This window comes from Tetranychus urticae, chromosome 1, assembly GCF_039701765.1.
Source record: "Tetranychus urticae isolate SD_2017Ah chromosome 1, NJAU_TeUrti_SD_1.0, whole genome shotgun sequence".
Taxonomy (NCBI): domain Eukaryota; kingdom Metazoa; phylum Arthropoda; class Arachnida; order Trombidiformes; family Tetranychidae; genus Tetranychus; species Tetranychus urticae.
Genome location: NC_142958.1, coordinates 13,195,242 through 13,207,666, shown reverse-complemented (window position 1 = coordinate 13,207,666; position 12,425 = coordinate 13,195,242). Strand labels below are relative to the sequence as shown.

The 12,425-nt window shown below is 31.8% G+C and overlaps 1 protein-coding gene across 2 annotated transcripts in view; it reads right to left on the bottom strand.

Moving 5' to 3' along the window:
- Positions 1–11,566, bottom strand: part of LOC107360965 (uncharacterized) — a 36,777-nt gene extending 25,211 nt beyond the window's left edge. Inside the window, exons 1-3 of one of the 2 annotated variants that reach the window (XM_025160604.2) lie at positions 10,854–11,566; positions 1,330–1,731; positions 1,106–1,201 (exon numbers count right to left, since the gene is read on the bottom strand). In XM_025160604.2, the coding sequence (XP_025016372.2) occupies positions 1,188–1,201; positions 1,330–1,731; positions 10,854–11,310 (873 nt within the window). In that variant the 5' untranslated portion in view covers positions 11,311–11,566 and the 3' untranslated portion in view covers positions 1,106–1,187. Of the gene's footprint in view, positions 1–1,105; positions 1,202–1,329; positions 1,732–10,853 lie in introns of those variants that run through there. The other variant, XM_015927682.3, reaches the window with a different exon arrangement.
- Positions 11,567–12,425: the final 859 nt, after the last annotated feature.

The following is a 12,425-nucleotide window of genomic DNA, read 5'->3' as shown; positions in this document are numbered from 1 at the left end:
TTTGTGGCCAAAGTAATGATAATAAAATCAAGTGATGAACGAAATTTCAGGGGAAATGCAATTTCCAAATTAATCGATAAAAGATTGCAAATTCATGTGAATAACGGAATTAGAACAATTTGCAATGAGAAAAAATGGATTCTTTTAAAAAATGTTGGAAATTAACATTTCAATGAATGTTATTTCATTACAAAAAAGATTCAATTACTCCGAGTTTGTGAAACTTTTACATTTATTCAGTGTTTACTTGGTCCATGATTTGATGATAGTTTTCACTTTATGAGCTTTTCTCACACAAAATTTGAATATTATTGAATAATTATGGTTATTCAGTGAAAATGAAATGAATATTTGCATGAATAAAGAATAAAAAACTGATAAGAAAATGCAATTGAGAGAAAAGTCTAATTTGAAATGAATTGTTGCAAATCTTGCAACTGACTTGATAATGGAATTTGTCAAATTAGTTTCTGTGAAATATGGAATTCCGGAGCTTCGAATTTGTGAAATTTCGAATTTTCAACTTGTTCATTGAATTCATGGAAAAAAAACTTTAAAAACTTTTGTAATGTGAAAAGTTTGACTTGGAATTATTTCATCTTTTTGAAAATTCTCCTCTTGTCGGTTCCAAGTTTGCCTCGAGTTTTCGTTGGACAAGATGACAATAAAAGTTGTTTGGAAAGTTAGGAATTTTCAAAGAAAATATTTGTTCATGAGATAATTAAGTGAGAAGGAGAAAAATGAAGAAAAATAACATTTCCCGATAAAGTGAATAAAGATAAATGGCTGTTGATTTACAATAAGATTGTAGACTTGAATATAAATGCAAAGAAAACAAAGCCAAAGACGACATTAAATGAAAATTAATACAATTTAATGATTGTTAACCTGAAGCAATTATCGATAGTCGAATATAAAAAAGAAGCAAAAAAAGGTTTTTAAACTGTAAACTGTCTTTTGACAGTTGCAATTGAAATTAATTTGTCGACAAGAAAAGGTGAAAAGATGAGATAATTTGATAAATTTGTAGTGATAAAGTTTTCGCCATTGTATTGAGTTGCAGTTTAATGGCAAGAATCAAATCAAGATGAAGCCACGAAAAGAGTGCAAAACTTAGCCCATCATTTTTTATTGATATAAATTACAGGGTGTGGCTCTGTATAATATTCACATGCACATGATTAAAGTCACATTATTGAACCTGTTCGAAATGAGATTTTCTTTTATCATTTTTCTTCATTAATTGCTTTTCCAGCACTCATTGACTTACAAGAGTTGAGGGTTTGAAGGTAAAGGCAAAGGTAAAGTCGAAAAGATTTTGTCACTTACTTGAATACAAGGTGATTCGTTTGGTTGACGAATAGTCTGTATTGTTGATTGTTACTCGACACTCGAAAATTGTTGGAATTCGATTAAAGACTGTTGCCAAAAGTTCTTGTTCATTTAGTGTATACTCGATGGAAACGTCGTAATAAGGTGAAGGTAAACTGATGCTTTTATTTACATTTATCAAAGGTATTGTTGAAGAGTAACTTGATTCACTGGTTTGCTTGATTGTTGAATTGGTTGATGTTGCTTTTTTAGATATAAAAGTATTAACGGCACTTGAAGTCACATATTTGTATAAATTAACTTGAGGTAAAGGATAAACTTGACGAGTAATACATTTAAGTAATAGATTACCGGTGTCAGGATCAACTCGAGAAGTGAATATAAATGATTTGGGTGATGCTGGGAACGATCAAGGTTGTCGGTTGGAAACAATTGAACCAATTGATGGTTATGAAAAGGAAAAGATAAGAAAAGAGAAAAGGTAAATTAATGTGTATTCATTAATATCATCAATAAATGTTTTTATGGGTCAGCCAACAATAAATCCGGAAAAAGGAGAAGAGAAAAAGTTGCTTTTGCTTGAAATGAAAGATGAAGATGTTTTCGTTAGAGTAAATGTTGATAATGATGAGAAGCGAAAATTGTGATTCAAAGGTATTATTTGGGTGGACACCTTTCATTGTATACCTGAAGTTGTTGAAAGGTTGACAGGCAAGGTTGTTAACTGATAAAGTTGTGACGTTGGTAATAATGAAGGAAAAGGGAAAAATGTTGCATTGATTGATGTTGACCAATAATGTAAAGTTAAATGATGCAAACAGTTTAGTCTTATCTGGTCATTTCTGTTATCATTAACTATTCATTTACATCTTTATCATTTTCCTCTTTTTCCCTTTTATCATTATCGACATGCTTTTTCTCGCCGTTTCTGTCAAGTTATTCATGAAGAGTATTTTTGCCAATCTTGATTCATGTGCAAGTTAAGTGTTGTAAGCAATGGGAAACACTTTGGATTTCAGGTCATGTTTGACTTGGCAAGTTGAGAAGGACAAAAATAATAGAAAAGACAAATACTTTTTTATTGGCTCGTCATGATAGATTTTCAAAGGTTAGTTAAAAAAGAGTTAATTGAAAAGTCTTGTAACACCAAGAGAGAATGTCAACGATTTCATCATTTACCGAAAAAAATTCTATTTTTTCATTCAACTTGAAATTCGACGACAACTTGAAACTCTACCAAATTACTGTACAAACTTTTCGTAACTTTGTCTCGACTTTTGAGAAGATAATAGGTCGACTTGAGAAAAGAGCATTTTTGGAAGATTACAGGTTTGCCAGTTCGAATCAATCGTATCGATTCAGTTATCAAGAAGAGTGAATTCCGTGAGTCGGAATAATGAAAGGTCATTCGCTTTAGAATTTTCAGTTTTGCAAATTTTGAAGAACACTCTTGCGCTAGAAGTTCAGTTCATACGAAGGATGAAATTAATAGAGTTCTCAAACTGATCGAGATTTCGTGAAACTAGAAATCCAGATTTCTTGGATAAGAGCTGTTCTGAACAACATATTTTCATATTCTAATCCCAAAAGCGGAAAAATTGTAAGCTCCGAATATAAACGTTTCTTCGAAATTTTCGATCAAAGTCAAGAATGAAGCGGAAATTTGTGCTTTTCGACTAAAACTTTGAAAGACTTTCTCGTTCTTTTGAAAGTCATTCTTTTATAAACCAATTTCACGGACAAATCAAGGATTGTTCAAATGTTTGCAGAAGAATAATCAAATGAAAGATTGGAACGAAAAAGTCGAAAGTAAAAAAAGAAATGAGCAAAAAAAACATCGAGATTGAATGTTTCAAAGTCAATTTTGTGAGTTCGCATTTAAGTCAAATACAGACTGGGAATTGAAAGATTCAGTCCAACCTATTGGATATCATTCTCAATTTTATGCTTCCCTGAGTTTAACCTTTTTTGTGATTCGCTTGTTTTTGTTTCTTTGCTTGTTAATACAATCAATGGTTTACTCTGTTTGGAAATTGCCCAAAATTCCAAATGGATAGAATCTGAAAAGTCAGAGATGAAGAAAGAAAGAAAGCAAGAAAGACTAAAATCTGAAACAAGATGGATGAAAAAAAGCAAGCGAAATGGACGAGAAGAAAAAAGTTGCTCATTTGAAATTGGATTATAACAAGATGAACAAAAGTAAAGCAAAAGTAATTTATGTTCAAGAGTAGCTCAAAGTGAATGTAGATTGGCTCAGGTTGATTCAACCATTGAATTTGCTCCATGAAAATGCTTGACTTTCTCTTTACTCATCTTGAGCTTGTCCACCTTGGAAAATGCTTTGAAATGAAAAATGTTTCGCTTCATTTTTTGCACCTTATGAGATGAACTCTTGAACATGATAAAGGTTAACAATGTTCACTTTGTCATGGTGAAACGAGCCAATTGCTCAGTTTTTTGTTGAAAAAAACTTTCTTCAAATTCATCACTCTAATCATCTTCATGTTTAATCTTTTTGTTCAACTTTGAAAGTTGCCAACTAATGGTCTTGAAAGTTTCAACTTTGCTTCTCACTCAACCTTTCAAATTCAAGGCATACGCTGTTTACCCTTAGGGCTTCAATGATATTGGGCAAAATTTTTTCATGACAACTGAATTTATTGAAAGAACAGTTTCACCAAATGTTCTCAACAGTTGAACTTCAACAACTTGAGCATTAATAACTTGAAAAGTGCACTTTTCTCACATCTTTAGGTTGTTACAATTTCAATGGATAAACGTTGATGATGATTGAGTTACTCGATTCAATTTTGAAGTTTTTTTCTCCTTTTTTCGAGTTTACTTTTGAAAATTAAATCGGCAACTTTTGTTGGCAGCTAAAGAAGCAAGTTATTGAAAATGATGAGAGTTTTCATTATTCAATGATTGAACTGATCGAGACAAAAGTCGACTATTCAATTGCTTTTTTTCCTTTTACTGTCAATTTGCTTTATTTACCTGAGAAAATTTCCTTTTTTTCTCGTCTCTTCAATCGAGCAACAAATTGAACATTCAATAATTGGATTTCTCATGAAAAGTTTAAACGCTGTAAGCAGTTTCCCAATGAAAAGTTAAAAATGAAATTAAGAATAATTGGATTTTCTCTTTTTTTGCTCAAGTAAACTCGACAATTGTGACCATTTTTAGCCTCTCTTCATCTCTTGTTGACCTTACCAATTTGGTAATGTTCAAGTGGACAGAAATTCATCCAATGTTGATTGTCTTTACCTTTTGTCTCAACATTTAACTCTATCAGTGACTAGTTCAATATTTACTCGATGCTTCCAAATTGATAGTAAACCTTCAACTCGAGTGGCAAAAGGATGAAGTAAATGCACTGTTTAGTGACACTTATAGATCATATTAATCCAAAGATTGCATTTTCATGTAACGAAGAAATCGATTCTTGCATCAAATGTAACATTTCCAGTATTCAAATTAACTTAACACCATAAGAATTTCACAATTTCTTTTGAAAAAGTTCTGAATAGCGAAAAGAAAATAGCATTTTTGTTGGAAATATTATAGTAAGTCGAACGAAACAAAACTTTCCAAAAAATCGAATATTTAATTTTGATTAAAGTGAACAATTTTTACTGCTCAAGAACTCGACTGATTTCGACTTATCAAGGATTCAGATCTATTTTAATAGTTCGAAACCGAGCAAATTTTTTCGTTCTTCTCTTCTTTGCTTATCCAAAAACTTTCCAAAAATCGAAATTTCAATTTTGATGAAATCTGTGAAAAATTTTACCAAAAAAGTGACTAATTTCGATGATTTCTTGAATTCGAAGCATCTCACTGTTCGAAACTGGACAGATTTCGTTTTCTCTTTTCTGTGCTCATCACATTCTGGCATTTGAATTTAATCAAACTCAAGATGCTTGTTCCTGGATAGAATTTCATTTGTAAACATTTTTTTCAATTGTTTTTTGTAATTTTCTCATTCTAAGCTGACTCAACTTTAATTGCATTTTGCTTTCAACATTTGTTGACATAAACACAGGAAAAGGTGAAACAAAAAACTTTACCGTTTACCAAGCCACAAAAGCTGAAAGGAGAAGCAAAAAGCAAAAGGAAGAGAAGAAAAAAAAGTTAATTTAAAGTTTTAAGTTTCCGTATATTATTGTCTAACAAAGTTTGCTCTTCTTTCAATTGCATTATCTGGAAACAAAATGAAAATATTAAGGATAAAAGGTAACCGTAAAAAGAGGCTAAAGTATGAGTTAAACATGAACGGTAAAAGGTTGTCCATGTAACATTAAACAAAATGAAAGGAAAGACAAAAAAAGTTGAACTGCATTGAAAGATTAAGCCAATTGAAATTTAAGATAGCCAATAATCTCATTTGTTCAACATTTTCATCAACTAATACCAAGTGATTTCCTTTTTCCTCTTTCATCGAGTCTCTTCATCCATTGTTTCCTCTCCACCTCCTCCTCCTCCTCCTCCTCTTGCAACTCTTTCCTCATGCTTATCCATTCTTTCACCCAACATTTACACTGAAAATGGCAGAAACTTCAACATTGAAACTAAAGTCTATTGCAACTTCCGATTCACAAATGAATAGTCTTCCGGCGAATCGAATTGACAAAAATGATAAAAAGGTGAACAGCGAACAAGAATGGAAAAGTTGGTTCCCTTTGAAAAAACATTCAACATTCTGTTTAACCATGTAACATGGTAAGTAAAATGTTTGAATAAGCAGAAAAAACAAGGAAATAAAATGTTCAACTCATGAAACATTTGAATGGACGAAGGTAAGAAAATGTAGAAAAGAGGAAAGAAGAAGAAGAAGAAATTCAATCTGATTCAACATTTCGCCTTGCGATCAATAAGTTTATCGAAAGTCTCTTGAGGTCGAACAGAAGGCAAAAAAACGAAACTGATAGCGAACAAAAAAAGTGAACATTTAATCGTGATTTGGAAACTCAATTGTAATGCATTATTTTTTTAACCTTTTTCCCTGTTCGATCAAACATTTTCTTATTACTTTTCCAAACTGATTGATTTCAATTTACTCTCAACTGTATAATGCAAAATGCAACAATTAATCAATTGTCCAATGATATGAACAAAAGCGCCGCACGCAAAGAGAATACCTGAGATTTGGAATTTTCCATCCATTCCAAATTCTCGATCATTACAGCCCATTATTACAGTTATTTTTCCTTTCACTTGACAAGCTATTCATTATGTTGAACAATAACAACCAATTCTGAAACAATATCACTTGTTATCCAGTCAACTAACCCTGGGAGTGAATAATTTAAACTCCCAGCTTTCAACCATTTTCCATCTGATAATTTTTTAACGAAAAATAAAACAAAAGTAAAAATAGTGAATAAATTTTACTCTCAATTGCCTCAACTCTTTTTTACCAATGAAACAAATTGTCTTCAATTTGTTTGTTTTCACCACTTTTATTGTTGTTGACAATATTAACAAGTCATCAAAGTAAATCTGTAAAAGGTATTGCTCATGATTGATTCATTTGTCAAGATGAATTTACTCGACTACAAAAGCCTTTCAAGAGTCGAGTTTTTTTATGATAAATGACTGCATTATTAGCACAGAAAATGCACTTTTTCATTTTCCCTCTCAATTCCATAATCGAAGGTAAAAGTTTCCATTTTTTTGGCCCGTAAAATTTTCTCCCAAATCGATAAAATTAGATGTTGAATGAATTTGTCCACCAAATGATGGTTCAAGTAAGCAATTAAAATGGTTTGTTTGAACTTGCAATAATTGTACAAATAAAGACAAAGTAAACAAAAGCTTTTTCAACCAAAAGTTGGTAAATATTGGTAAAGCTAAAAAATGATGAGAAATGGAAAGAAGATGAAAAGATGATGAGAAATGGTAAGCCCATCAAGTTAATCCTTTTTACTTGTTTCGTCTTCTTTTCCTCTTATTCTGTTCTCTGTTTTATGCGAAGAGAACGATGAGCGAAAAGAGGAAAACTAAGAACTAAAATCCATTGGTAATCATCGTCATCATCATCAATGGTTGTCATCTTTATCACTTTTGGTGAAACGAAAGTAAACGAGAAAATGTTAGATTATGATTATTGGAATGAAGAGAACAAGAAAAAAGTTCCAAGGATAATGTTTACATTAGATTCTGAAATTGGTCAAAAACAATCGAAGCTTTTAAACACAATTTTCAAGTTTTAGCTCAAGTTAATCCCATCTAATACTTTAACATTTGGGTTTACAGTTGTTGAAGAAAGTAAAGCTTAAACTGTGAAACTGGAAGAGAAAAAAGTGAAACGCTTTTATGATGAAAGTGAAAGGATAAAAAGTTTATCAACAGAACTTTTCTTTGGTCCATTTGATTGTCAACAAATGGCAGCAAATTAAGTTGATTTTGATGCAAACTTTGATTACATTTTGAAAAACTTTCGTGTTCATATGATGAAAGTAATGATGAAAAAAAGATAATCTTTATTTGATTATTTTGCTTTGGGTTTGTCGAGTTCCGTTTTCTGTGCAATTTTTGCTTCATTCCATTAACTCGACTATTATATTCTTGTAACATTGTCCATTATTATCATGTTTTTCATGGTCAAAAGGCTATTGAGAAAGGCCAATCCATTTAATTTGGGTTACCATTTGTCTTGCAATTATGGTTGAAGTAACCGATTAAATGATCATTAAGAAGCTTCGTGACATCTACATTTGAACATATCTCAATGTTTACACATTTGTATGATCCATTTGGGTTTTCAGGTTTTCCTCTCTTCTGTTTGTTTGTTTTTATATGGTAAAGATCAACAAGAAAAGCAATAATCGAATGATTCCAATTTACGATTTTAGGTAAAGGTTGTGATTCTGATGAGACAATCTTTAACCACATTCTCATCCATTTCATGGGATAAGGGTTGGCGAAAAGAAAAGTATCAGGAAATGAAGTTTTTCCCGTTCTTTTTCTTTCTCTTGATAAATAATGAATGACGAACAGTTTAATTGACCAGAAATGATGCTTTGATCCAAGTAACTTGTTTAGTCCTTTAAACTTGACCAGTGAAAGGTGATCAAAGATCAAGAGTAAAATGTTTATGAGTAAAGTGTTTATGATTGAGTGAAATTTAAAGGAATCGATTGAGGAGTGAAAATTGTTATCAAATGAAGGAGAAGAAGAAAAAGGTTGGGAAAATGATTCTGATTGATGAGGAGAAGATGAAAAATATTGAGGTTGAACAAGGTAAATGATTGTTTTGATAGTCTGACGATCCAAGATGGTCATGATGATGATGAAACCAAGGAAATGAGATATTTGTAGTAATACGTTAAAAACGATGTTGGATACTTTATATTGTCATTTATATTAATAGGTTGGCAGAGAATAAGTTGAGTAGAAGAAAAGATAAAGAAGCAACGAAATGGAATGATAACGAATTGTGGTCATCATGATGATTAAATGATGACAAAAATGGACAAAAAATAGACTCGATGGAGAAATGTTTTCATTCATTTTCCATAAATATTATAATTAATAATCTCGAGGCAAAAAAGTTGCCTGTCAAGCGTATCAATCGGTTCAACTTTACATTTCGTTTGGATTCTTTATTCGCTATTGTTTCAGAATTGCTATTCAAATTCAACAAATGATATTTTATTGGCTCATCTGCAGTTGAAAGGTAGTTTGCTGTTGACATTGTAAATAGTTATTCTTGATCTTCTGAAGGGTTAGGAAATTGACTCGAGTTACAAGTTGAAGTCTCATCAAACAGTTTTGATAGTTGAAGGAATATGTAACAGAAAATATGTAATTATATCTGATTTCATCGAAAGTAATTAATCGTAAAATTTTCTGATATTCTGTGTATTGCATTTCGTTTGAGTGTAACTTGACCAAAGATATTTATTCTAATGAATAGATTTGGAAGCATTCGTTTCCTTCGAATGACATCAACTAATGTTTTGCTATTAATAATACTTGTTGAGTTGAAGTTTCGTTCACCAGTTTGCTTGCTTCTGGTCATTATCGAAGTATATGAAGGCTGAGTGTTTTATTAAGATTAAGTTGTGCAATCAGATAGCTTCGATTTTCGGTCAATTTTGTTTCTTTTCTCCAAAATGAAGGTATCGAATGGAGGAAAAACTTACAATTTATAGTTTTTCTCAGCAAATAGAGTATCAATATATCTTTCACGAACAATCATAATAAAAGTGAGAAAAATGAAATTCGACCTTAGAACACTTTTTTACAAGAATCAATTATCATTGAAAATTGGCTGATTGTGCTTCGAATCAAATGTTAATTTGATTCTTCAATAGACGTCGAGTGACACTGTTTGATGAACAAACGAACACAATTTTATAATCATTGAACTTATATCAACTTAAAAGCACAATAAGATTGACCAGCAACTTTAAACTCGATATCATTCATCTCTTGCAACCAAGCTCCTGACTTGATCAAAGTAAACCTAAGAGTCTCTTGCAACTCGGTTGAACTCAACTTCACCAAAGCGTAAAGTTTTTCATGTAAAAAGACGATTATCTTTAACGAGGAAAAACTTTATGGTTAACATTTATCAACCTTGAAAATTTCACCAAATTTACATTCTCTTTTCGTTGAAATTACTTCAACAGCTTTAAAACTAATAATAATAATTTACTCAAGTTATCATCATATTTACATGATAAACAAAAGTGATCATCAATAGCAAAGATAATTTTGTTTTCCTTGATCATCATCATTATCATCCCTTGGATGAGCATTTTGCATCCATTATTCCTCAACTTTACCTTATTTTTTCGAATCCTTCTCGTCTAATATAAATTTCGTACACGCTATTTAACAATAATTTCAACAATAATTATCATTTGATTGAGATAATTGGATTGATCATTTTTTGCTTTGCTTTTTCACAGTCCAATAGAATGGCCCATCAATATAATTGATTGATTCACTGTCTAAACAATTTCTGTTTCTCATCGTTCTCATCATCATCATCGTTCTTTTTTTTCGTTTTTTTCTTGTTCATATTGTTACTTCCCTGCATCCTCACTCCAAGCCTTTTTCCTCTTCTATTATTTCTTCTTTTCTCTGGTTTATATTTTTTTGCTCTCCTCTTTTACTCAATACTCCATTATCAAGACAATAAGACCAACGAATCTCACAGGAATATCGATGTCAGTTACAGAGAATCAGACTTTTTTTTCTTCTTTTCAGTTGTTGTTGTTTGGGTTGTGTTGTTTGTTTCCGAGTTTCATAGCAAATAACTGGACTTGCTGTGATAATGTTGATAATGTTAATGGGCTAACAAGAATACAATAGGTTATAAACACCTTGGGGAGGTGTCAAGACTGTTTATCGTCAAAATGAAATGAATGGTAAACCCAATGGTCGAGAGTTGCAGTTATCAACATTTCCATCAAAAACAAAGTTCTGCTAATTGAATAGCATTGAAACATTTGAAACTTTTCACTCAAAGTTTATTGTTGACTTTCCATAAGTTGAACATTACTCACCATAGATGAAGACGTTTCCCTCGCGAGAATCTGAATTGGCCAGAGAAGATATTAAACATTTGTATTTACCAGACATGGTTGGCACTGGTTGATGTAAAACTACCGAACGATACATTGTAAAGGGATCCGAAGCATCGGAAACGTGCTCGTAATCGAATGAACTTTTATAGTCGGCTGCCACATGGCGAACTTGACGCTCGGGTATCCATTGGTAGATGGGATCGGGTCGATCAGTTAGACTTTGATGGAACCAGCGAACAACCAAAAGTAAATCATTTTCATTGTAAGCGTAATCACAGTCCAGGGTTAGGGTTGAATCACGGGTTAGGTCGAAGGTTGAGGGAAAGGAAAAGTGTTTAATGTGAACTGCACAAGTGGACAAGATGATGATCAATGGAGAGGTTAACAGTTGACAGGTTAGATTGACCAGTAAAAGGGTTAAATTGTTCAATTTCATAATTGTCGAAAGGAACAAAATTTACAAAATTTTCCTTTCTTTTGGTTTTTTTTCGTGTTTTCTGTTCTAGTTTAATCTAATGCGCTATTTAACAATCATTTTAACGCAAGTTTACTCTATTCTTGATGCTCAGTCTTTACCGTCTTTAAACAATTTCACATGTTTACATGGTTCAATGTGAACACCTCTTGAATCAAGTCTACTATTCAACTCACTGTTAACATTGGCTACATTTACTTGCAACTGAGAGTTTCATTGATATTCAGTCTCAACTTTTACTCCTTTCAATCGCATGCTCAGCTCAACTTGTGTTCATTTGTTGCAAGTGTAAACTTTTTTCACTCTTACAATCACTTTGTCAGTCACATTATCATGTCATCTATGAACAACTCAACAACTTGGTGCAAACAATGAAACTTTCTTTTGAAACACTTTTCTCGCCACTTCAAAGTACTTGATCACGTTTGACCCAATGAAGGCTGTACCGTGAGTTTCGATATGTTGCTCTAATTCAAGGATATCATCGACACTAGAATATATTTCACTTGATTATCCATGCATTCAGGAGATTAGAGTTTTGCCCATCTGCCGTTTCTAGCCCTTAAAGTCTTTGCTTTTAACTTAAAGATTGTTTTCTATCAGATAATGCCTCTGAGCTGAAGCTGTTCAAGATTAATTTTTCTTATAATAAAAATTTTTTCTCATTTTGGAAAGCAAAAAATAGTGCACGCAATCAATCCGAACAATTGTTCGAGATTTAGTTGATTCAAACCAATGGTAAAATCGAAAGTAAAGCCTTAAGATTAACGTTCAAATATGTATTGAAGATAATATTGTAACAATGAAAATCAACTCAACCAGATTGGTAGAGTATAAATAGTGAACAATGGGTTAAGTAAATGCCAAGCAAATCCAATGCTGTTTCATAACAATCAAAATGTTCATAGAGTAAGCTCATTGTATTGAATCAAGAGCAAGTTAAACAGTTGGCGCCATCTAACGAATCGAATTTCGTTCAACAGATCCAAGAATTACATATCATTAGATGGATACTTGATTTCATTATCATGATGAATTCATTCTTCTTTGCATGAGAAATTCTCATTTCTCATTTT